Source organism: Ciconia boyciana, chromosome 6 (assembly GCF_034638445.1).
Source record: "Ciconia boyciana chromosome 6, ASM3463844v1, whole genome shotgun sequence".
Lineage (NCBI taxonomy): Eukaryota > Metazoa > Chordata > Aves > Ciconiiformes > Ciconiidae > Ciconia > Ciconia boyciana.
In genome coordinates, this window is record NC_132939.1 from 29,756,291 (window position 1) to 29,782,581 (window position 26,291).

Here is a 26,291-nt window from a genome sequence, read left to right on the forward strand (position 1 = left end):
CTGGAAGAACAGGTACTGCTCTTCCTCCAGTTTTCCCTTTTAAAGTTTTTATTCAGAAAGGAAAGGAGTGGGAGAGGAGGAATAGTCTTTTTCTTGCTTATTTAAGCTCCCTGAATCTCTAATGAACTCTATCTTCCCAGTACTCAGCTTTCAAAAAAAACCCTGATTAGGCAACAAACAGAAGATTGTTCGTAGGTGAAAAAAAGCAGAGGGAATGAGCAGCAAAGAATTTTTCTGCAAAACCTCACCACGTAATTTGGGCATCTCTGCTTCAAATTACATGCACATTTTCAAAATTAAGATTTCCAAATCTGACTTGCATAGCAACTTCTTCAGCAGAGCAGTCCTGAGATCTGCTTCTCTCAGATAAAGGATGGATGTTGCACTTAGAGACCAAAACAACGCTTATTTTTTTTTTAGCCGTATCACACTGTTGGCTCATTTCTCTGATATTCACAAACACCATCAGGTTTCCTTCAAAACTGTTCCAGTCAAAATGCCTTTTTCCCCTGAGAAATAAATATCAATGACCTACTTCCCCTGCATGTGTTATCTTTCATTTGTCCGGAGCCCCAGCATCTTTGATTGCCCGTGCATGACTTCTGTATTCTTTCCTGGGTTTGCAACATTATTACATTTAACGTCAAATGGTAAATTTCATTTGCGTGATGTTTCCTCTGCTTGGTCTGTTACCTAAAACGCATCTGGGAATTGGGCACTGCATCCTTTATAGTAGCAGGAATTTCAAAGAAGCGGTTGAAACTTGGCCATCCCTCAATCTGCTCACGAACTCCAAACAGACAGGACCTAAACCCATCAGTGGGTACTCTGCTGACACCCGAACGCTTCCTAACTTTGGCTGCAAGATTGCGAAAGCCCACCAAAGGTTTAGCTTCTGCGCCGGTTAATATGTTTGTAACCTTTGTATATGGATTCCTCAAAAATATTTATCCAATAGGTGAGAGAACATAGTTTTGAGTTTCTCCGTGATCTGGGAACCAACCACTCCATTCCACTGGAATTCAGTATCTATTTGAAAGGAAGTTAAATTTAATAAAAGTATAAATCTATGCCTAATTAGACACCTCCCTTTGTACATCCCTCATGGACTCCTAAGCCGTGTTGTCACAAATTCTCAGTAACGTTACCATGCCTGGGCAATGCTGATTGCTGCCCTGCCCGAGTACCTTTCGAGGCCAAGACCTCCATCACGAAAGTTTCAGCCCAGGGCTACATTACGGTGCTGTTTACCATCACCTTTCATTTATATTTTAAATTAGTTTCCATCACACGTGGTCTGCCTATACCCAAGTCAACCTGAAATTATTTTTCAAGACTGTGCAAGATGCCTCGCCTTTTTCACTGACACGGTTACCATACTCTGTCGGTTACAATTGCCACGGAGCTCATCCAGCCTCACCTACCTGCCTGCACCCACGCTGCCGTGGGTGGGGGGTTTTGTTTACGGGTTTTTTTTCCTTCAGCGTTGGTTCCATTATTTTACTCCGGACCGAATATAGACTTTCTGGACGGTAATCTCCAGAATCACCTTTTGTCTAAGCCGCGCAGGGCTGTTGTGTTTGGATGTATTATTGCACGCGTCCCCATGCTGAAGGACCGTACGGCCTTTATTTGTTAAACTCTTTCAGCTCATAAATAGCCACAGGTAGCTTCCCGCTAACTCAGTAATTGGTATGACTGCAGTTCTGTGCATGCTCAACAAACACACTTGCCCCGGGGAGTCCTGCTGCGTACGGAGGTTTTGTGCAAGCAACGCTGAAAAGGTACGGAAACGTTTATGAGCCACGTTTAACGGCGCTGCACCGCGGGCGTTTGACAGCAGCCCGAGTTACCACCCGAGCATCGCACCCCGGTGCAGACGAACCCCTTTTTCCGTGATTTGCAGACGCCGCTGGGCGGAAGGAAGGACAGAGGAGGCCGCGGAGGTACCGGCTGCCGCACCCGGGCACCCCTCGGCTGCGGCGGCGGCACCGCAGGCGCGCAGGGCCGCACCGGCGGCTGGCCTGAGGGCGCCCCGGGAAGGCGCTGCGGGCGCTAGAAGGGGGTGCGCCCGGCGCCGCCCGCCTGCCGCGCCGGAGGCCCCAGGCAGCCGGCGCCAGGCCGGGCGGGCAGCGGCCCCCTGCGCCGTGGCGGGGCCCGCCGGCGGCGCCGCAGCCGCGGGAGGAGAGCGCCCACGGGAGGCCCCGGCGGGGACCGCGCCGCCGCCGCCCCGCGCGGCCGAGCCCCCCGCAGCAGCGGAGCGGAGCGGGGCGGGGCCTGCCCGGTCGCGGGTCGCCCCTCGCCGCCGGCCCGGGGAGGGCGGCCGCCCGCCCGCCAACGGCGAACGCGCGCCCGTGCGGCCCACGCGCGAGCAGCGTGTTTCCCTCGCGCAAGGGCGGGGAAGGGGCAGGAAGGGCGTGGCCCGGCGGAGGGGAGCGGAACTGCGTCGGCGGGCGGCCCCAGCCAATCGGCAGCGCGCCGCTGGCGGGCGTCGCGAGGCAGCTCTACCGCGGCCGCCGCCGGCTGCCCCCCCCGCGCGCCGCCCGCCTCCCGGACGGCCGCTCCGGTGCCCGCCTTGCGGGGGCGGCCCCACCGCGGGGAGCAGCCAGAGGAAGGGGGCAGGAAAAACGGGAGCGGCCCACGTGATGGGCTGCTGCAGCCAATGAAGACGGCAGGAGGTTGCGCGTGGCAGGCGAAGGCCGCGGGAGCCGCGAGCAGGGCGCGTGGGCCGGGGCGTTGCTCGGCGCCCCGCGCCGCGTGGAGCCGGCGGCGGGAGGCAGGTAGGAGCCGGCCGCCCCCGGGGCGCTGCCCGCCGTCCCCCTCCCCCCCCCCCCGGTTTTGAAGTTTTAGTCGAGGAGGTGGCGTGAGGTGTGCGCGTCACGTGAACGCGGCGGCCCAATCACACGTGCGCGCTCCCTCCCCTTCGGCAGGGAGGGCCGCGTTTGAGGCGAGGGGGCCGCGGGCCCGCTGGCCGGCCGTGGCGGGGAGCGGCGGGCGGGCTGCCCTCGCTCCTCGCCCGCCCCCGCGCCGCCTCGTCCGGGGTCGCGGACGGACGGGGTGCTGGGGGCGGGGGGGGGCTGGGCAGTGGCCGGCGGTCACCTGACGCGCAGGGGGGAGGGGGGCTGGTTAAAGGGACCGAGCAGCCCCGCGCCTCCGCATCCGGGCTCTCCGGCCGGGAAGGGTCGAGTGAGGCCCGGCCCCGAGCAGCTGCCGCCTCCCAGAGCCATCGCGCTCCCGGGGACCGTCCCTCGGCGGAGGCGTGGCCGGCGCCACCCGTGAGACGGGGCTGGGCTGCCCGCGCCTCGCCCCGCCCCACCCCGTCGAGAGAGCTTTTCCCGGGGACCTGCCCCGGTGCCGGGGGACGTGCCCGCCCCTCTGCCCACTCGGTGCCACAGACGAGTGGTGTGGGGGGTGGAGCGGGTTGAGGGGGCGGCTGCGGGCGCCCTCAGCCGGGCGCGCCGGAGGCGGAGCGTAACGGCTCGGCGGAGCGGCCCGAGGGCGGCCGCTGGCCCGCGGCGGCGCGCGTGCGCCTCGGCACGTCGCGTGAGGCGGCCGTTGGTGGCGGGTGGGGGCGGTGCCCGCCCACGCCCCCGCCGCCGTGCCGTGCCGTGCCGTGCCAGCGCTCTTTTACCGGGGGCTCGGCTGCCTGGCGCAGCACGCCCGCCGTTGTTCTGGTATCTTCCAGCTTTCCCCCGGCTGAGGCCGAGCGCCGCCGAGCCGAGGACGCGCCAGCGTGGCGCAGGAGACGGCTTCGTGTGGCGGGATTGCGCGGTCAGCCGGCCGGGGTTGTCATTGCCCGTCCCGCCGAGGAGAGCCGAAAAAATAAACAACGGTGCTTTCCTGGCAGGGCGATGCAGTGCCGGCGTTGGGTTCCGTGGTTGTTGGTGGCCTTAGGTACCGCGCTAGTTGATAAGCAGTTTAAAAGGGGGCTAAAAAATGGTAAGGTGAGCTCAGTCTGTAGTTGGCAGGTGTGAGGGTTAGCAGTTATTTCATCAGCCTGGTTAGATGAGTGGTTTCCAGTAATGTGGTTTGAGTTTCTTGCCTAGCTTAAGATGTCAAAGCTTACACAGTCAGACTGTCGTACTCCTAACACATAGTGTCCGAACTCCTGGGTCCTCTTTAATCGCACTTGATGGAGTGGGCTAAAGCCCTGAAGATTTGAAGTTGCTACAGACTTTGAAAACCTAAGGTTGTGTAAAGAAGAGGGCAGGCTGATGAATTGGTCTTGCCACTTTAAGGTGTTTTGCCCGGCGCAGCCACTGGCTCTGCGGCTGCAGCACCCTTTCAGTGCCCTCAGGCACAGTTCCTTGTGAGTCTGTATTGAGAACCGGAATGGGGAATTGATTCTGCTTGAAAAATGTTGCTGTGGGTGAGCATTTTTGTGTGTGTGTGTATGTGGGGGAAAAAGGCATAGTTCTTAGGTCTGGCAGAGATGGGCAGCATTCATTCACTTACGTATTCCATCTGGCAGCAGCTGACTATTAACCTCACCTACGGCTTGCTCAGTATTGGTGCAGATGCTGTTGTGCCTGCCATGGGACGAAAACGTGCAACTGGAGGAAACCAACGTTAGTCTCACTTGTGAATAAACTTGTTTGGTTACCTACCAGGGAAAAAAAAAAAAAATTCTTTCTGTTTGAGCTTATGCCACTTATTCATTTACACTCAAATCAGCTAGATCACTTCTAAAGTATGTGGTTGTGTATATTGGCTTTTTAAAACCTAATTTCCTAAGGAATGGGAAGTCCAAAACATTCCTTTTACAAACACAATGAAATAGATCTCTGCCTAGAGGAGTAAGAAAGAGCTCTCATCTAAGAAGAGGCTGTTTTCTGTTTGCTGTTTCACAAACAACAGAGGATCTACTAAAAAAATTCAGCCACGGTATGCACATAGGAAACAGTGCCATTAGGTGTGACACCAGCAAGGCTTACTTGATGTCTTGTTCTTCCATAATTAAGGATGTAGTGTGTGTTTTGGGTTTTTTTTGGTGTGTGTTGTGGGTTTTTCTTTTATTTTATTTTTTTTTAATACTGGGTGACTTTAGAACGAAGAATAGAATGATGGTGGCGGAGCTGCTCTTCTTTCTCCACAGAAAGATGGAATGTGCTTTCAGTGTTGGATTCTGGATGGTTTTAGTACCTATGATAAATCCTTGATGTATCTTTTTCTGAACTGGATAAGGAAGAATGCAGTAAGAATGATATGGGTGAGAAAAATGGTGAAGGCTTGTCATGAGAAGAAAGCAGCCAGAAGAAAGTGTGTGGGTTTTTTTTTTTTTTTTTAAATCAAGCCCAAAACTGAAAGGCAGTAAGGGATGTGAACAGCGTAAAAGACAGAAAATGAATGTGGGAGCCAGATAAAACATATCTACAATAAAAATGTTTGCATTCATTGCTGCAGTCACTATCTTCAGGAAAAGCCAATTTGGAGAATGACAAGATCGTGGCCTAATTACTGTTAAACAAATACTTGTGATGATGGAATTATGTTGTTTTGCTAACTCTTGCAGTACGGTGCTTTCCGCTAATATGGTGCGGTCTGTCTGACCACAGGGCAAGTCAATAATGGATATAAACCTGTAACCCATCACCAGCAGTCTGGTACTTTAATTGGTGTTACTCTCCTTTTTACCATAACTTAAAAAGGGGAATAGAGGTTCTTTGGTAGTTGTAACTTGATGAGCCATTGGTGACTCTATAAGACAGCAGCTGAATGAGTAGGATAGTCCTGAGCTCAGGTGAGGGCTTTTTTACTTGTGTGACTTGTTTTGTTGAATTTTCTTATTTTTTTGCTCTCATCTTTTTCTATGATGTGGACAAGATCCCCAGCTGAAGAGTCATGTATGTGATAAGTGTTCCTCATGATGGCCATAAAGGGACTGAAATTCATCAAAATGGTGTTATTCCTGCTGATTATGACTTGTTTCTGCCAGTGTTGCGTGGCAAAAAGCATGAAACATTGCTTTATTATTTTATTTTGTAAGTTTCAGTAGTTTAAATAATAGTATATTGAAAATACTGCACCAATCATTGAATGTATGAGTAGTGGGTGTATCAACAACTTTGATAAAATATGGAAAGTAATGTAAAATACATAATTTTAAATGTTGAAATCATAATAAATTGTATACAGATAAAAAAGAGCAATTATTTGTAGTGAACACTGGCTTTTCTCCCTGCCCTCTCACTGGTGGTTCATACTTTATATAAATGGGTTGTGTGTTTCCATTTTGCAGTCTTCAGTGTTTGGGAAGATTTCTGTATTTCCCAAAAGTTCAAGTAACTCTTGGGAGATGGAGAATACTGTGCACTGTACGTTGCAGCATTAATGCTGTTAAACAAAGCACCAACTTTATGGGGGACTGAAGGTTTGGGCTCTTGTGGCAAAGTATTAGTATTGGAGAGGTGAAGCAGGTATTTCCCTCCTCTCCCCCCCCCCAAGTGTTTGCCCTGTTCCTCCAATAGAAGCTGTTGCTTTTGCAGGGGTGTAGCTGACAGTTGATGAAGCACTTCCTGAACTACCTATTCATACTGCAATAGTCAGGGCTCTGAGTGTTAAGTGAATCTGTTTTTAGTATAAAGTAATTAAGTGAATTTGGTTTTAGTATAAAGTAATGCTCTGGGCTGAAATCTGATGGCGCACAAGCTGTGTCATACTTGCTGTGGGGATAGTGCATTCTGTGTGTGGCTGGAGCATGTGTTCTAGCATGTTTGCATCAGCAAGAAAACCTAAATCTGGAAAAGCCTATTTCTTGCTCATTTTTTTTTTTTTTCCCCCTGCAACAGTCCATTTCTTGGAATAATTTTTTTTTAATCTCACAATTTTTAGCTAGGTTCTGCCACCACTTACACCTTTAATCTTCTTGACACTGGATTACACTTCCTCACTGTAGCTAAAGGAAGAACTTAAGCTACTTCTCAATCATAAATAAAATGATGTAAACTTTTTTTTAAAGTAGATTTGGGCTGGGATTCTGTTGCCTAAGGACAGGGGTCCAGAGCTGCCATAGATGCTGCAAGTTATTAGAGACATCTGTGTAGAGCAAACATTCAATTCAGGGAGGCCAGTACTCTTCTGGAGAAGCAGCTGGAGGCCAGTCAGGCCAGTTAGGGTATAGAAAATGGGACTAGATACCTTTCTATAGGCAGTTTAATCCAACCAGGAGTTGCAGAATTAACAGACTTTCTTGCGCAGTGCTACTGTGTTAATCATTCTCCAAAGTGGCAAAACATTGTCTAAAGAAAGTATGGTTTTGTATTTTAACCCTTCTAGTGTGCACCTTGCACAACACTTCTGAGTATAACATCACTAGATTTTCAGGTCTTTGAATTTTTTTTTTTTTAATGGCCAAAACTTGGGACTTTGTATGATTGTCAGGGCTTCAGGGTCGTAGTTAGTAATAAACTTGTAGCCTAGGCTCTGCTGACTGACTGCCGCTGTGGGTGTATTATATTGGCACAGTTGGTTTTGATAGCTGTTGTTTTCAGCTAGTGAGTCTAGTTTCAGCTAGTGCTTGTTTTTAGCTAGTGAATTTGAGAGCTGAAAGCTTCCTTTATGCTCCAGCAATGCTCCAGTAGTAGTGCCTTTCAAAATATACTGTATGACAGAAATGTCCTGACGTGTATCTTCTTGTGCAGTAGAGATCTTTGTATTTGAACTGAAAGGGGGGATTGCTAACAAAAAATGTAATTGGTGCCTCTTTTATATTTTCCACAGGTTGGCAACTGTTATGTTCTGTTTAACTATGTCTGCAACATATGGTGCTTTCCCACATACAGATCTTTAGCAAAGCCTGGGCCTTGTGGCCCTCCAGCTCATGATCTGTTACTGAATCTTTACTGTGTCTTTTTTTTGGAGACAGGTTAGAAGTAAGAGTGGCTGAAGAACATGTTTTTTTGCTACAGCTCCAAGTAGCAATCTCTGTGGACTGCTGGGTGGTGAAAGTTACAGGCTCTGTGTTACTTGTAGCCTGTAGGCTTGAACTGGCGCTTTATGCTTGTGGGCATTACTGAAAGAAGGAATGTGATTTAGTGGATACTGAAATACCGTTTGTAAAGACTGTAGTTCATACTTCCAAGGTGCTGCAAAGCAGGGAATGTGTCTGAAATAAGCATTTTGGGGAAGAGGGTACTTCTTGGTACTGGACTTCAGTATTTCAAATACAACCATCACATTACTGATTAGTATAAGGTAACTTAATCTGATTGTGGAGGACAGTATTCAGTTGGTACAAACCAGTTCATTTCTATGCTGCCAATCGGTTTAGCACAAACAAAGCCTTAAAACACGTGTTTGTACTCATCTAAATGGGATGTAGTTCTTTTTTGCAGTACTCTTGTTTCTTGTCAGCTATAAGCTGCAGAACTGGGTTACTTAAGCTGGTGGGAAGCTGTGGTACTGCTGTGACTTCTACTGATGAATCTGTTCTCTTGATAAACTAGAGGTTCCACTTTTGCTGCAGGCAAAGATTTCTACCTGTGTTAGGTAAAACGGTAGCAAAATCCCTGGCAATGTCAACAGTCTCTGGTGTTGCTTCTCTTACCGTCACTGGAACATGTGGCTTGTGGGCCATGAACGTGGCACTGTCTGCTATTCAGTTCTGTGCGGCTGCTCTTAGTTGTACAAATGGCCCTCTTGCTGAAGAAAAAAAGACTTATTTCTATATTGTCACTGTTCAGAAACATATTGCTTAATACAAAATAGAGTGTCAATGTATCCTGTGACCCTAAAACTTGATGACCACTATACCTTATATGTGATTGCTGTAGGTATAAAATGACTATTCCTGATCAGTCTTGGACAGTGTGGCTTAGTTTTGTAATTGGCATAATTATTTCTGATTGAATTTGTTAAGGGAAAAATACTGCGCTGAATCCGACAGCCTGAGGCTGCTGCAGCTCCGTGCCCCCAGGTATAACCAGTAGTAAGGCTGAAAATATATTCCTGGTAGGCACAAGCACATAGAGCACACGTAGACATGACACATACATGTATACATGTCTGGCCACACAGATACGCACAGGAACACAGATACGCACAGGAACACAGACAGCAGCGACAGCCTTACCCTGCTTCCCTCCCTGTCCGAGCAGGATGGAGGTCTGCTAGTGAGAGTGTGTGTGTATATATATTTTTATATATACACACATATACGTGTTTATATATGTACAACGTAGATTCCCTCCAGCAGCTGGGCTTAGACACTCAGTCTAAGTCTCCCAGTCTCAGTCTCCCCAGTTGCTGGCTTCTGGACACATAAGCCCCTGAGGCCACAGCCCTGCTCCAGGTGCTGGTACATGCTGTCTCTCTTGGCTGGCTGGGACTACCCTGGTTCCCTGATGTCCAACACTCCTCCGCCCCACATGACCTTGCCCTTTAGAGAGACAGAGATGTGCATACATACAGAGCTGGTGGCACTCCCCTGGTCCCCCAGGTCCTTTGTTGAGCTGCACAGCCTCCTCCAGTTTATAGCTAAACTGGAATGCTTTCTTGATTCCTTTCTTCCCTTTACTTCCCATTTGCTATATGAAATGTGAAGGTACTTGGCTGTTAGCCTTGGCTTTTTCTTGTGCGAAGATTTTTTTAGAAACTTCCAGGAGAGAACCATAATGTGAAGCTGTTTTAGAGAATGTCAGCATGACCCTTAACAAAAATAATACCATCTCTTTGTGGTTTTTCGTATCTCTTTCCTTCTAATTCCTCTGAACCTTTTTTCTCTCAAAATCTGCTGTTGCCAGCACTTGGGGTATTTCCCTTCCACTGTGCCAATTGTATCTAGTATATGGATGTCATGGTTTAACCCCAGCTGGCAACTAAGCCCCACACAGCCGCTCGCTTACTCCACCCTGGTGGGATGGGGGAGAGAATCAGAAGAGTAAAAGGGAGAAAACTCGTGGCTTGAGATAAAGACAGTTTAATAAGGAAAGCAAAAGCTGCACACACAAGCAAAGCAAAACAAGGAATTCATGCACTTCTTCCCATGGGCAGGCAGGTGCTCAGCCATCTCCAGGAAAGCAGGGCTCCATCACACGTAACCATTACTTGGGAAGATGAACGCCATCACTCCAAACATCCCCCCTTTCCTTCTTCCCCAGCTTTATATGCTGAGCCATGATGTCATGTGGTATGGAATATCCCTTTGGTCAGTCGGGGCCAGCTGTCCCAGCTGTGTCCCCTCCCAGCTCCTTGTGCACCCCCAGCCTCCTCGCTGGTGGGGTGGGGTGAGAGGCAGAAAAGGCCTTGACTCTGTGTAAGCGCTGCTCAGCAGTAACTAAAACATCCCTGTGTTATCAACACTGTTTCCAGCACAAATCCAAAACATCACCCCATACTAGCTGCTATGAAGAAAATTAACTCTACCCCAGCCAAAACCAGCACAATGGGGCTAAAGCTTCCCTTTTGCCTCTGTCCATACCTCTCCTTTATGAACTGCCAGAAGTATCAAAATCATAATCTTGCATTCTTTCATATTTGCAGAATTCTGTATTTAAGCAGCTTCCCTGTACAGCGAATGTGTTTAATCCTAATTTTTTTCAGCCTGAGTTCATTCTTCTAGTTAAAAGGGAAAAAATACTCCATGGTCTTCTCCTGCAGACCTGCCTATGTTACTGTTTGGATGCATGTTTTTCAAGTGTCTTAAAAATGTGTTTTCTTTAGTTATGTGCTTGTGAGATGATCTCCCACAGCATAAACTTCTGTTGCCAAGAAACCTTCAAAGGGGTGCTGGCCTTTGTAACATTGCTCTTCTTTTGCCCATTTTCTCCATCCTAACAGCAAAGGCATGACTGTGTGTGTTAAACTGAGGAGCAGCCCTAGTGAAGTTAGTCTGTAGAAGGCAGCAGTCAGTACAGAATTCTGCTCTACTGGTGACTCTGGGCCTTGGTGTCAGCCTACTAACTGTGATTCCTTCCTTCACTTTCTGGCACCAGTGTGTAAATAGCTGTCCTTTCATAATGGATGCAGCGTTGTAAAGGAAAAAATATCCTTAACAGAAAAAGGAGGGGTGAGGGGCTTCATGGAGGTGTTTGCCTGCAGCCATGCTGCAACTTGGTGTGAATTCTCTTAACATTCAGAACTCTGTTTTGGTGGGCTTATTCTCAGAAGTGCCTGGCTTACAAAATGTAATTTCCTTGACGTATGTGAAGGACTGCTGGTCTAGGGGTGATGTGGCAGACTACTCGGTTAAGTGCTGAGGGCGGGAAGACTCTGTTAAGGTTATGCCTGGACTGTGCTAAGCCAGGTTTGTTCCGTTAACTAGTTTCCCTAACATCACACTGGACGCCAGGCCTTGGATACTTGGTTAACCTGGGGCAGGGTTTGACAAGTTGGCGCTAGCTGTCTGAAAGCCACGGGGCACTTCTGCAGCTTTGGTGTGTTGCAGGGTCAAATTCTGACTTGAGCTTTGGCAGATCAGGGGAAGCTTGCGCACAGGGATGGCGACTAACGCTGATCCCGGCTTTAGCGTTACCTCCTCTACTGCCGTTGTCCCCAGGGAGGCGGGAGGTGCGGGTACCCACGTTCGTGCCTCGGTGTCCGCGGCGCGCGTTGCCTTTGCAGAGGAGAAGGGTGGCGCTTTCCCCAGAGAGCGGCGAGGCAGGAGGCAGCCTCTGCCCTGGGGAGGGCGGTGCGGTGCCGCTCCCTGCGGCCTGCCCGCACGGGAGGCTCCCTTAACGCCCCTGGTGCGCCGCGCCGCGCAGGCCGCGGAGGAGCCCGGCGAGCGGCAGGGCTCTGCCGGGGCCGGCCCGGGGCGCGGCGCGGCGCTCGCCGACTCTGCCCAGCCCGGGCGGCCGCCGGGCGCGCATCCCGCCGGCGCCGCCCCCCGGCCGTCGTGTGCCAGCGCGGGAGGCGTCCCCGCCGCCGGCGGGCCCCGGGCCAGACCCGTGACCTGAGGCGGGGCCGGGCCTCTCCGCCGGGGGGAGCGGTGCGGCCGGGCGCCTCGCCCGCGCTCGTCGGGCGGCAGCGGCGGGGGGCGGGGCCGCGCCGGCGGCGCTGCCGCTCGGACCCCCCCGGAGCTTCGAAGGCGGCGGCGGCTGCCGGCGCCGCCGCGGTGCGCGCCCGTTCGAGAAGCTTCCCCGCGCGCGGCGCGGGGCCGGGCCGGGCCGGGCCGGGCGCCGGGCCCTGCGCTCGGCGCGGGCACGTGACGGGCAGGCGGGAGGGAGGGGGGCGCGAGCTGGCGGCGCGCCTGCGCACGCTGCGGCGCGGTGACGTCACCGCGGTGCGCACGCACGTTGTCCCCAGCTGGCGGACACACGGTCCGCGTGAGGAGAAAGGAAGTGGGAGGCCCCTCGCCTCGCCGCACGGTAACTACCGGGGAGCGGCGGCGCGCCGGGGGCGCCAGCTCCCGCCGCCGGCCGCGCCGCGCGCAAACCCCGCGCGCCTCCCCCGCGCCTCCCGCCTGCCGCCCCAGCTGCGAAAATTAACACCAGGCGTAGCCACGAGGCGACGGGGCCCGGGCCCGCGGGCCGCTCCCCGGCGGCGACGCGAGGCGCCGCTTCGGGGCTGCCCCGCCGCGCGCGTCGCGGGGGCGGGGCCGCCTCGGGAGCGCCCGCCGCGCCGCGCCTCTGTCGCCGGGCAGGGCCGGGCCGGGCCGGGCCGGGTCCCGGCGCGGAGCGGGGCGGCTTCCCCACGTGCGGCGGTTCCGGCCCCCGCCGCTCCCGGAAAGGCCGGGGCGGCTCCCGGCGGCAGCGGATGCCTGCTCCCGTCCCGAGGCTTCCGGCTGGGGGCCGTCCGGTGCGGGGGGGGGGGGAGGGGGGACATTAAAAGCGACAAGTGCGCCGCTCGGCCCGTGACCGTGACGCCACCTGCCCCGGGCGGGGCGCTCGCCTCTTGCCGCATGGGGGGCAGCCTGCCGGGCCGGGGCCGCCCCTCCGGGTGCGCGGGCGGGCGGGACCGCTGCTGCGGTGTTGAACGGCAGTGCCGCGCGTTCAGCGCTCGCTGCCATTGGACCCGGCGCCAGGCTCCCGTCGGCAACGCGGCGGCGGTTGGCGGGCTGTGCCGCGGGTCTCGCGCTCCGCAGCTCCCCTCCGCTGCGTGATGGCTGTTCTCACGCGGGCAGCGAGATGTCGTCATCGGCTCGCTGTGCCTAACGGTGCTTGTCCTTCGGCACGAGAAACCCGTGCAGAACTCCTTGCTCGTGAGCATTGTGTACATAAATAGTGGTCTTGTTAGCAGGTTGGCGTGTTTTGGGTTTGGGTTGGTTTTTTCGAAACGGATTTTTTCACGTCTGATTATCTTCCTGCTTTTAGCACATCTCAGTGCATCTTTGAGTATTTTTGGTCACTGCTGTCTAGTTAGATGTTGCTTCTCAAGTAAAAGCTCTGTATATGGGTAGAGAAGTGAATTATCTGAAGCTGATTCGAACTTCAACTTCCACAGAGACACACGTTTGCCTTGAAATACTGGATTAGAAACTCCACGCTATAATAAAATCGGCTAGTGTGTGTGACCAAGTGTAATAAAAAGTGTGAAACTGTGCTTGTAATAGACCATGTTAGTGGTGAAATAATGTAGCTTTTGGCTACTGTAATTGCACATAATCACATTGTAACCACACACATCTTTGACTCCATACTGTGAGCAGTGCTTATGGTAGAAGTAACTACAACAGTGCGGTGTAAGAACTTTACATGTTGAAAAACAGAAACTGTGACTCAGTAGCTCTTTGTATGCATAGAGTTTTTGCTGAATGCATGGTTGTTGAACTTTTTTGAATTTATTTCTGGCATGTGTAAGTTCTACCTCAAGTAGGTTACAGGCTTTCTGCATATCTTAAACCAGATTTGAAACCACTTTGATAGTGTGTTTCCTTCATGAGCTAATAACAATTTTGATGTATATTGCACGGCATTAATGTGAACTCACTTTATGATTGTATGTTCCATATACATATAAACATGCTGTATGTCTCTATAGAGAGGGTAAGTTGGTGGAAAATCACACACAACTTAGGATGTGATTTCTTTCTCCCCATTCCATGTATCTGATTTTTAATAGAGATTTATATTTCTATTGTGTTTTTATAGATGAACATGAAAAAGCTTTTTGGGGGGATAGCTTTTTGTGTTGCTGGGGCTTAAGATGTGCTCTATTGAAAAAGCAGGGCAACATTCTTACAATAGAAAATATGAAGCTGATTTTGAACAGCTAATTCATTCTGTGTTCTAGACTTTTATTAAGTAGTCCTGGGTGGGTGGGTGGTTGTAGGTGTGTTTGTGGGGAAGTGTTTCCTCCTTAAAGTAAAACTGAAAACCAGATCTTGTAACTTCACAGGTCTCAAAGCCTGTGCGTAACAGTTTTGGTTGTTTTCCTCCAATTTAACTTTGACATGAAGTTTTAAAGTGCAAAGTTTAAAGGGTGGAAGTAGATCATTCATATTTCCTAGGTGTCAAGAACATTTATCACAGAGTATAAATTGCCTGCCTCCTGAGCTTTGAGGTAATTTCCCACATGCATGTGGCAGCTGGTTTGCACAAAGAAGTGTTTCCTCCTACAGTACCCCAGTCCTGAAAAAATAAATGTGTCTTACTGAATACCCAGTTCACTTAAAACTTGTGAATTTGAGTTAATTCTCTGGAAAGAAATATGCTTGTTTTCAAGCAGCTAACTCCTAGTGATTGTCTCTGGTTCCCACCAACTAGCCATTTGATACAAGAATCGATCATTTTTTGTCAGTGTTGTGTTCCATATATAATAAGGATCAAAATACAAACATCTGAGTGTGGAAATGGCATTCCTGTGAGTTACCAGAAATGCTTACTTTAAATTTTCGCATTGAGAAATGTATAGGCTGTTTGAAAAATGAAGTTGTTTATGATCTTTTGTTAGGGGGTTGACATAATACTTAACCTGTGAGGTAGACACAAAAAGGTGGAATTGTGTATATGCAGATAAAAGTAACTTTTTTAGTTCCCTGAACAGTGATTAGGCTAATTGTAACAGTACAAATGTCTTTGATTTAAATTATTTTCATAATTTAGAAGGTAGAGGTAAATAAGGTTGCTTGGTGCTTCACATTCATCCATTTAATCTTAGCTGCATGGCCTTTTGGGGGGTTAGTTTGTCTATTTTTCCCCAAAGCTTATCAGTTTGAACTATTTTTTTCCCTTCTATTCTTTGTCTCTGCCTTGGACAGAGGTTTAGAAGTTTGTTGGGTGGGGTGGGAGGGGAGCAAAGAAATCCCAACCACACAAACTTAGTCTTTTTCAAGAAAGAAATTTGGGGAAAATGTTTTTAACTTTATTTTTCCTTTCTTTCCCCCTTTTCATTTTTGAGACGTTTTGGACTTCTGGGAACTCCTTCTTTCTGGCAAGAGCGAATGACTTCTGCTTTTGTGTCAGAGATGTGCCATTTGCTCTTCTGAAAACTTCTGCATGTTTTGCCAAATGCTGTTTGTTAAGCAAATGATCTGAAGAGTTGAGGGAATATCAGAACAAAGAGCACTTTGAAATATTAAGGAAAGTAAGGAGTCCTGTTGTGGCAAAGCATTATATGAAAATGCACTTTAAAGGTGTTGTAGCCCCCATGTCTGTAAGGCCTAAATTATATACACACAGGCAACCTTGATTTGATACATCCTAATTGTGCTCAATTTTTATAGTACTGATTATCTTTTAAAGTTCTAATGTGGAGAACTGTTACAAAAAGGATTTCTCATGAGACTTAATTACTTTCTAGACTGTATTTGAATAATTTTAACTGGGTTTTCCTTTTTTCCAGAATGGTGAACACGCATAGAAGATTATCAGAACTGTGTAGAATTTGCATTTGGTTTGAGAGCTTGTAAGAGTGCTCATCATGGAGAAACAGCAGATTGTCTTGGGTAGCCGGGATGGTGGGACTGTGTCTGGTGCAGCGCCTGCTTTTTTTGTCATCTTGAAACAACAGCAGGGAAACGGTAAAGCTGACCAAGGAATCCTAGTAGCAAACCGTGATGCTTGTGCTCTCGCCAGCAGTGTATCAACTCCAATAAAATCCAAAGTCAAGACCTGCCTCCCAGCTGACTGTGTCTCAGGGGGCATTACTGTCACCCTAGATAACAACAGTATGTGGAATGAATTCTACCATCGCAACACAGAGATGATTCTGACGAAGCAGGGGAGGCGCATGTTCCCGTACTGCCGATACTGGATTACAGGTCTGGATGCCAGTCAGAAGTACATCCTAGTCATGGACATATCCCCTGTGGACAATCACCGATACAAATGGAATGGCCGTTGGTGGGAGCCCAGTGGGAAGGCAGAACCGCATGTTCTTGGGCGAGTGTTTATTCATCCAGAATCCCCTTCCACTGGCCAGTACTGGATGCACCAGCCAGTATCCTTCTATAAACTCAAACTTACCAACAATACCCTGGACCAGGAGGGTCATATAATCTTGCATTCTATGCACCGTTATCTGCCACGACTTCACTTGGTGCCTGCAGACAAAGCTACAGAAGTCATTCAGCTCAATGGCCCTGATGTCCATACATTTACATTTCCACAGACAGAGTTCTTTGCAGTTACAGCCTACCAGAACATCCAGATTACCCAGCTGAAAATAGATTACAATCCTTTTGCTAAAGGATTCAGAGATGATGGGTTGAATAGTCGACCTCAGCGTGATGTGAAACAAAACAGTAACTTAGAATTGGAAGGAGGTGGTGTTTTTAGCGCTGCTAGCGTTCGTGGTCGCCCTGCTGAAGTTGATGCGTTAGATTTGCATCAGAGAAGTTTAGATTCTTCATTCATTGGTCAAAACCCATCAGACATTGATCTGGAAAAAGAGTCCTTTAATGCAGAAAGGGACTTTCTGGGTTTCCTGGACACTGACCTGTCTTCGGGTGATATGCCAAAGCTAAAACAAGAAGTCTCTGAAAGGTGGGTTAACATTCTATTTTTAGCACAAATACTGGTTGAGTGGGGTATTTGGCAAAACATTAAATAATAGGATGCTCAGTATACAGATTTGCAGCTAAAGTTTGCCTGACCTGAAATGGCAGAACACTTTGTATTATTAAAAGCTTTTCTTTGCTTAAACAGTCATGTATCAGTCTGGACTTCTAATGTGTCTGAGGAGTGTAAGAGTTCAGTATTTTTTCCTATGTTGCTTCAACTCCCTTTGTAAAGAAGTGTTGAGGGATTTCTCTTAACCCTCTTAGCATTTTAGAAGACTAAATTTAATTTTTCAGAGTTTTAAACAGAGCACATTGCAGTCATCAGAACATTGCCTTTCTTTTTAGGGTTTCTTACCACAGCAACATGCTGTCTCTATATTTTCATTAGTGGATGGGTGAGGATGTGTGGTGTGTATGGGTATTTAGGCTGGGTTTGTGTCGGGATTGCTACAAGGCAGTTGTAACTGGCAGCATGCCACTGTTTTGTCAATAACTGCTTGTGTGAATTCTTTTATTCCACAAAGTAGCATGAGGTAGCCTGCCTGTTGGTAGTCAGTTGCCTTGTGTTTGCTGTGAGGTAAGGGAATCTTCACCTCAGAAAGTACTTTGGAATAACTGTTGCACTGTTCAGACCGTAATTTACTCCGTGGTAATTTTATGTCTACGTACTTAGCCAGTATTGACTTTTTGAACCATTCTATTCATATCACGCGAACAGTAGTAGAGCAATTTAGTGTGTATTGAGAGCCTACCCATAGGATGGAACCTGCTAACCAGTAAGTGTTCGTGTTGGTAAAGCAAGCCTGGTGAAACCTGTTATTTTACTGCACTTTCACTTAGTTTCCAAAATCTAAGCAATAGAATAGAGCAGATTTAGTGAATAGTTAATCTGTGTCAAGAGATGCTAGAAATACTTCAAACCTGAAAAAGTGATTTAAAAAAAAGATATTCCTCTCCTGCGTGTTTCTTCATGTCTGTCTGTGAATACCAGACTTACTCTGCCAAAGATTTAGTGACAAAAGCAGCCTTATGTAGATCAGTACACCAATAAATTATTTAACTGCAGGATATCGGGATGATGTTAGTGGTGTAATTAGAGGTCAGTTCTTAGAAGAAAAAAAGGTGTATTTATGACATAATTATACAGTTTGTTTCAAAGGCTGTATTACTATCCTACTTCAGTCTGTTTTAGAGAGGACAGAGGTTTGCTCAGTTGTGGGGTTTTTTGGTGTTTTTTTTTTTTTTTCCTTGCAGAAAGCATCTCTCTGCTTTTTGAGTAACTGAAAACTTCAAATTACAAAGGTCTCCATTCTTTGAGACTTTATTGTGTTTAGTTGTAATAATTCTTAAGAATACGAGAATTGCTTTGGGATCTAGAGTGTCCTAACCTTTCTTTTGCAGTAGTTTCCAGTGCCGGTGTATTAGGAAGAAGAATGTCTTCTAGATTTCTTATATTTTGCAAAAATGTTATAAATTCTAGAGGAACACATCTTGAAGACTGAAAGTACACTGATTTCAGAGAGGGTGGGCTTTCTTTAGTTTCTAAGAATACAGCATGGAGAAGGGTTTAGGTAACTTTGCATATTGGAAGTAAAACTCTGAAAATAATTACTGAAAGGTTTATTTTGTCTTCAAAGTGATATTTTTTTCTCCTTGGGGTCAGCTGCAGTTGAAAAAGTTAAAATTTTGATCATTCTGTTTGCCTGAAGGGGTCATTGAAGCAAATTATTTGGAGAACTGTTTCAATTGGACAGCTTGGGGTTTTCTTGTTCCCTTCCTTCCTAAGGAATAAAAAACATTGTTTTAAGGACTCAAGTACGTTCCTTAAGAACAGATGATGCAAACTGGCAGACTTAATTTCTTTTGGTCCAGAGCATCTTAGATGCCTTCCCTGGTTTCACCTCCAAGACAGTTTATCTCTGAAATGTGTTAAAAGCTGCACAGACAAGGAAAGACTGTAAAGAGTCTTTATCTATTCTGGGCTAGGAAGCATCTATCATTTGATGAATAAATGTTACCACAGTCCTAGAACTACCCTCAAGAATTGTCCAGCTTTTCATTTTATGTTTTTGTAATCTATATGAAAAAGTCAGGTTCTGTACTTGGAAAGAGAAAAATTGATCTCATCCAAGAAATGGCAGAACCGTCTTTTTATGTGCCAGAGTTTTTCAGAACATTAGTTCTCCTTTTTCCTTCAGATCTGTTGACAATGTTTTCATGCCGTGCCGTTGAGATCCATTCATAAATACGTCAGCCTTTCAAGGGCAGTGTTGAGTGAGTGGCATATTTCTTTATCAAACTAGACACATTAATATTTACATATTAATGAAGACTGGGCAATTTTTTTTTGTCATAGGCAAGCTAATACTAGTAGCTGATAAGCACTATTTTGCTTTTATGCAGGGTAGTGATTTCTGCTGAGTTTAGATTTGAGTGAGAGTCAGAAGTTGGGAACTGCTGCCTCTCAGATAATGCTCTCCAAAGGAAGTGGAGTTCCCAGTGCCGTAGTGTGTGATATTTCCCACCAATGCTCAATTTTTCTGACATTTTTGAGAATGGAACTATGTAAAAAGTTGCATATACCTGAGAATAATTTTAATCTTGAGTTATTCATGCACTTTGGAAATAAAAGACTGTTTTCTTTATACAAGGAGGTATGTGTGTTGTTTTTTTTCTGTGGCCTGGTAGTATGTTTAGTTTCATCAAGTGTATTGTAAAGAAAATAAATGTTTTATTTGAGTTGAGGACACTTCTACAGGAATGCTTATGCCTGGAAGCACTCAGATGTTGGGGGCATGGAGGGAACCACAAGCTAGCTTAAGTCTTACAGGTTAATGTACCCTTTCTCCCTTCCAAGGTCTTTTGAATTTCCTGCTTCAAAAATACAAATACTGTGTGATTTTTTAATGCTCCAATAGTCTTGTTTTTCTAATTTAGTTGTCTTGTGTTTAGTCTTGATGGTTTACTTCCCTTCCCTCTTTGCCTTCCTTTTGGAAGAGGAAGGCAAGTGATCATCCTTCAAACCTCAGGCACAGATTGCTAGATTATTTCCAAAAGAAATATTTTTTTTTCTTCCCACGGTGTATTTTAAAATGATCTGCCAAAAAAAAAAATCCATATATCTCAGTAATTTAAATAAATGAGTAGCTAAATGGTTTTTAATTTGGCAAAACACAAGAAAACGATTTATCTGCTTTTACTGTTTTATTGTGAGGGTACCAAATACATTACTTGGGGTATAAAGAAGTTTGCTTAAATATGAGCATTGTTCCATATTAGGCAAAGAAAGAGCTAGTTAAGACAATATTACACTATTTTTACCTGATCATAGATTAAGCTGAGGATTTTGAGGGGACAAACTTGCATATATAGGAAGAGAAGTTTCTGTGACTGCTTATGTTGCACATAACTTCACAAACTAAGGGCCAAATGAAATTACTTCAGTGCAAAAAAGCAACTTTTTTATTGTTTGAAAAGTTGATAATTGCGTCTGAATTTAAAAATCTAGAAAAATGCTGCTCAGCACTTTGTGCAAATACTTGATCTTGTCATACATACACATAGATGGGTGATACCTCACTCTTGTCACCATCTGGCTTATGATTGCAATATGCAGAGTAAAATAACATTTGTGTCTAGAAATTTCATTTTTACAGCAGGGCTGCTTTGTTTTGGATACTGTCCAGATCCCTAATAGAAAGGTAATCCTTAGCTTGAGTATACATCTTGCAATAGTTAAAGGAAAATGGCTAGATAAGTCTGGGCTTTACTGGGCTTCCAACTGGAAACAGTAGAACTCAGATGAGAAATTTATTCCTGGCCAGCAAATTTATTAGGGTTTTTTGTCTCTGTGTCTGTATTTTAGAGAATTTTAAGATAGAGGAGCAGATGACTCAGATCTTCTTAATAGCATTCACTTTAATTGTGGATCTGCTGTACTGAATCAACGTCTAGCTATAATGTGACAGGATTTTGAGTTGCCCATAACCTGTAAGTGGATTGTCTTAGAATTTATTTCACAGTAAACTCACTGAAGAATAAAGGCTTTTTAATCTTACATTTGATGTTCTTAATCAAATGAAAGCTAGAAACTTTCTAATAGGAAACTCATTGGCCAGAGAAGACAGTAGACAAAACAGGACTGGTATGCCACTCTCCTGCTGCCTGCTATTCCCTCACAAGGCAGGCTTTTGCTTCAAGCTTAATTCTGGTTACTTAGTGTCCTTCTGAACTGCAGCAGGTTTTCTAGATAGTTTCTGTCTTGTTCTTAGGAATTTTGTATGTAAATGTATAAATCTGTGTCTTGACTGTCTGCTCCCTGTTTTAACACTGCAGTCTTTCTTCATGAGGTGGAGACTCGCAACTCCATGTTGTGACTCTTGTGTGTCCCAGCTTTTTTCCCTTAAGTATGTCCGCAGTCTACACAAGGCGGAAGCAGCCTTTTCCTCTACATCTTCCCCTTCCTCAGTCCCAGCTGGGGGTTCAACTGAGCATAGTCATTCTTTAAAGGGGTGGTGGTGGATAATAATAATAAAATACACACACATATATGCACAATATATAAAGCAATATTCCCTTTATATTTAACAGTTATTAAAATTAAGTTATATTTGAAATTGTTAGCATTAAGTAACATTGACAAATATTGCTATTCTTAATAACATTTTAATAGCATAAGGTTAACAGAATTTGAATAATAATTTAACATAATTAAAATTACATATAGTATCTTATATATAGGGAATATTGGAATACTGTCTGATATGTTTAGTAAATAAGTCCTGACTATTATTTTCTGAGGTTCATTGTGGATATGAATTTCTGGTTTCATATCTTAGCTGTTTCCTCTTATGACGAGGAGACAGCTTCTGATGCACTTAACAAAACTGCTGATTGCAAGTTTTTTGGCTGATCTGTCTGTCCCTCAAAAGTCCATCATCAGAGTGTAACTGGCTGCATCATTAGTCTTCAGTATCTAATGCATGATTTGTTAAATTCTGGTTAGGTTAATACTCAGACTTAGTGGAAGATGGAGCATAATTCAGTAGGATATTAACATTCTGTAAGTGTTAGAACAACAGTTGAATTTAGGAATTGTCTGTATGTGGCTTCAGGATGAATTAACTAAGATTTTAGTTAAATCATGTAAATTGAAGTGCATTAGGCACTCACTTGGCTTCTTATTTGCAAGCACAATGGCTTTAGTAAGGTGACTTAATGAGATACACAGCAAACTAAGGCCACTTTTGAGCACTTAAAACATGCTAGCTTAGCATGAGTTCATGCTGAGTCTCAAGTAGGAAAAAGTGCAAATGTCACCCTGATATTACTAGGGAAGGAAATTGCACTGCTGCCTTCAGATAAGAAGTTGGATTGTTTTTAATGATGGCAATTTTTTTTTTTGCGTGCTTACTTCTAAAAAGTAAGCAATTTTTTTTTTTTTAGTTCTTACTTCTAAAAACATAAGCTTGTAAATGACAGCTTATTTAGCAGACTCATATCTTGGAGCATTGTGGAAGATTTTTATAATATGTAACCAAGGATTATGGGAGATGATGGAATTTCAGTAAAGGAAGAGATCTGATCTTGTGTTTTGTTTTTGTCCACTCCCTCCCACCCCAGTCCCATTGCTAGCAGTTACGAAAGCAGTTCCCGTGTGGCATCCCCACTGGACCCAAATGGACACTTTAATGTAGTCATTAAAGAGGAACCAGTAGACGACTATGACTACGAGTCAAGTATTTGCACACAAGGAATAAGTGTGAAACAGGAAGACACAGATGAAGAAACTGATGAGTATTCCAACACTGATGATGATGATCCCATCCTACAAAAACACCTGATGAGACGCAGTGAAACAGATGGAATTGATGGAGAATTCAGGTCTAGGAAGCGTGTGCTAACCAGTCCTTCAGGTGTTGCCAAAGCAAAAATGTTAAAACTGGATAGTGGGAAGATGCCTGTGGTCTATTTGGAACCTTGTGCAGTCACAAAGAGCACAGTGAAGATATCTGAGCTGCCACAGACCATGCTCTCCTCTTGCAAGAAGGATAAATCCCCTTTGAGCGCCATACTGGATTCCTTGCCTGTGTGTTTTGAAAATCACAAAGGCTCTTGCTCAGGCACAGCCACTGTAACTGAGGAGTTAGTTATGAAAAAACAATCTCCTGGGAGTAAAATGTCACAGAAATACTCTTCAGTCAGAGAGGCCCAGTGGGCTTTATCTAAATCACCTAATTTTAATCTCAGGGGCTCAGTAAGTTGTCACTTTTCAGCTAAAGAGATCTGTGGAAGAAAAAGGCCTGGCATACTGAAGAATCCTATGTCCCTGAAAGGTGCTGGTAGCAATCAAAACACCCTATCATCAGTTACAACTAAAAGAGGAAGGCCACGGAAACTGAAAATTTCCAAGGCTGGTCGGCCACCTAAAGGTATAGGGAAAACTGTAATAACAAGCAAGAACACCTCACTGGGGCCTGGGAGTATCCTTCCAGATGTTAAGCCGGACCTCGAAGATGTTGATGGAGTCCTCTTTGTGTCCTTTGCATCAAAGGTAAAGCCTAACTGCTTTGAATAAAATTCAAAACCTTTTCTAATGTCTCATTTTTAAGCCCTTTGTACTTACAAGCTGAAGGTATATTTTCTTTTAAACTGAGTTTTGACATTTATGGCCTCTTTCCAAATCTGTTGTTATCTTGTCCTTATGTTAATCGTAACATTTTCTTACTTCTTAGCAACTTGGGGAGAAATGGTGGGATCTAGAGTGCTGTATAAAAGAATGCATACTTGTTTATTAAACATTCTCATGTTTTCAGTGTTTCAGTGATATTTTGATGTGGCCTAGTTTGCATCTAAGTCAGTGTTTTAAGGTATCATACTTATTCAAGGCTCTTTATGTATGTAGGAAGCTCTTGACATTCACACTGTTGATAGAGCTGGAGGAGAAGAGTTGCAGAATCTTCAGGCTCCCTTGTTGACTACAAATGATCCAGGTACATTTTTGTATTTTTTGTAAGTGGCCATTCCCTGCAATAAGGGAATTTGTAAGGTCACGCTGGAAAATTAATCATTTAAGTCAATTTTTTCCATGGTAAATGTTTTTTATATGTTCTCTCTTTTTTTTTTTTGAGTAGATTGTCAAGCAAGAATACAAGTACTGGAAAAGGAATTGATGGAAGAGCTGAAGACCTTGAGGCATAAGCAAGTAATACATCCTAGCCTTCAGGAAGGTAAGTGGGCAGTGTACATATTGTTGGACCTGATTGTATTGTATTGTACTTAATCATACTGAGCTGATGATTTCCTACTGGATGTAATACTGTGTATGTCCAATACAGCTGGGATCTGATTTTGGTTATTTCTTTTAAAATGCAGGAAAGTGTATAGGTGTGTGTACAAATGTGAGATTATGAAAGGAAATTTCTGTGAAACTGCCAGTTTCCCTCTTGCCGCTTGTGGCAATGAGAAGAGAACCTGTGGCGTCTGACCCAGTTTTTTTTCTGAGAGGCTTTAAAAGTTGTTTCAGCCAGCCAATAAAGATGTTTTAGTTTTCACACATTCATGCTGTAAACTAGAAGAGGTGGAGGAGGCAAAAGATGAATCCTGAACCTCCAACAGCAGAGCAAGAGGCTGCATGTCATTGTATGCCTCTTGGAGAAGATGCTGAGCCTTCAGACTTCAGGCCATGCCTGTTTTGTAATGAGTTAATCCTTGTAGAGAGCAGATGGAGCTGATTTTACTCCTGCATAGAGAATAGCCATTTCCTGCTAGCAGAGGAGCTAGAGATCCAGAAACACTTAATTAACACTTAATTAAATACTACATTTGCTATGTTTGAGTCCGTATTTCTTCTAGTCACTGTAGATCCAGGTTCACTCGCCACATAAGAGGGCCAAGCAAGGTACTTCTGGCTTGTGATCTTTCATTTATATACAATATTGTCCTAAGGTCAGATGGAAGAAAGTCAAGGATCAACACAGCTCTCTACTGTTCTCTCTACTGATGATGTTGAGAGTCTTCAGCAGCAGTAGTCCTGAGACTGATGTGTTAACGTAGGCATCAGAGCAGATGATGAAGAAATTGATCCGAATGGAAGCATCGTACCTCATGCTTTTGAGGTTCTGGCCCTGAATTTTTCAAACATATAACTGTAATGCTGTAGGGATTGAGACTCCAAATACTTATCTTGACTCTGATACTAGTTATTTTGGGTCTTCACAGAGCTGCTACTGTGAAGAACCCTGGATTATCTTGAATGGTTTATGCACGGGGTATGATGAGAACTAGCCTGGCATTTTCTGCAACCATTTAAAGGGATGCCTTTGCATCTTGCTAGTGTTGAGCTGACATTCCTGTCTTCCACTTATGCAAAGAGGTCATAAGAAGGGTAGTAGAGAGCTCTTAAAGCTCTGTCCTGGATGTGGTAGGAATGAAACAAGATAACCTATCCCCAGCCAGGCTGTACCTCAGTGGTATAGCATCAGCATTGACAGTTGTATCATGTATGTCTAAATGCAGTTTTCCCCTCCCATGATGCCAGAAATAGGCAGCCCTGTTTTCTAATGACCTCACTGGCCAACCTGCCCTCACAGGTCTGTGTGTGTTGTCATATTTCAAGAATGGTGGTAAAATGCCTTTTGTGGTCAGCTTCTGGCAATGCTAGATACAGCGCTAAGCAAATGTTATGGCAATGTTAAGGCTTTTTAGGATTATATTGTGGGCCTCCTATCCAAGAAAAGTATAACAGCATTATGGTATGTTGGCAATCATGTGGTATGCTGGCAACCACAACACTAGCAAGAAGCATTTTATTCATGAGGTGATCCTGAAACTGGGAATGTAAAAACCCACATGCTTTTCCTCCAGTTTTGAAATGAGTGGTGGTGAAGTGTGTGGTACCTTCTGAAGGGTGTTGAGCAGTTCACAGATACTACAAAATGGACAAGAAAAGTCAAGCATCAGGCTAAGAAAGATCGGAAGAATTTTGACTTTCTTGAATGCTTGTGACCATCATCTCCAGTGTTGCATGGTAATCTGGTGAGCCTGTTAAATGGTGAAATTGTAATTCGGCAATGAAGAGAATGACCCTGTCTAATTTTCAGAGGGAAAAGAAGCTATGTGAAGACTATTTGCAGCAAGAGCATTACTACAGACAGATACAGATGTAATTTGATCAGGCTGTGAAGTGAATTACAATACATAACACTTCTGTTAGACTTCAGCTGCTGCATGTGCACTGGAATCAATCTTTATTCGGATTACCTTCACCTTCCAAAAAGTTACAGATCTATTGCCTTCCATTGCAAACTTGAGATCGGGTAAGGAACACAATGATGTTAATGGAGACAGGGATTGTTGGGGTTTTTTCTCCTCTCTCTCCACAGTATCATCAATAAGACATAAGGCAGCATCTGAG

At 45.7% G+C, this 26,291-nt stretch overlaps 1 protein-coding gene across 17 annotated transcripts in view; it reads left to right on the top strand.

The window, feature by feature from the left end:
- The first annotated feature begins 2,478 nt into the window (after nucleotides 1-2,478).
- Nucleotides 2,479-26,291, top strand: part of MGA (MAX dimerization protein MGA) — a 65,852-nt gene continuing 42,039 nt past the window's right edge. For 13 of the 17 annotated variants that reach the window (XR_012043171.1, XR_012043172.1, XM_072865874.1 and 10 more), the window contains exons 1-5: nucleotides 2,479-2,780; nucleotides 15,718-16,859; nucleotides 22,499-23,429; nucleotides 23,781-23,868; nucleotides 24,010-24,105. Coding sequence is in view for 14 of the 17 variants with exons in the window: in XM_072865874.1 (XP_072721975.1) it covers nucleotides 15,796-16,859; nucleotides 22,499-23,429; nucleotides 23,781-23,868; nucleotides 24,010-24,105 (2,179 nt within the window). In the remaining 3 variants the exon portion in view is untranslated. Of the gene's footprint in view, nucleotides 2,781-12,202; nucleotides 12,303-12,836; nucleotides 13,136-15,717; nucleotides 16,860-22,498; nucleotides 23,430-23,780; nucleotides 23,869-24,009; nucleotides 24,106-25,977; nucleotides 26,194-26,291 lie in introns of those variants that run through there. The other 4 variants (XM_072865878.1, XM_072865866.1, XM_072865867.1 and 1 more) reach the window with 4 other exon arrangements.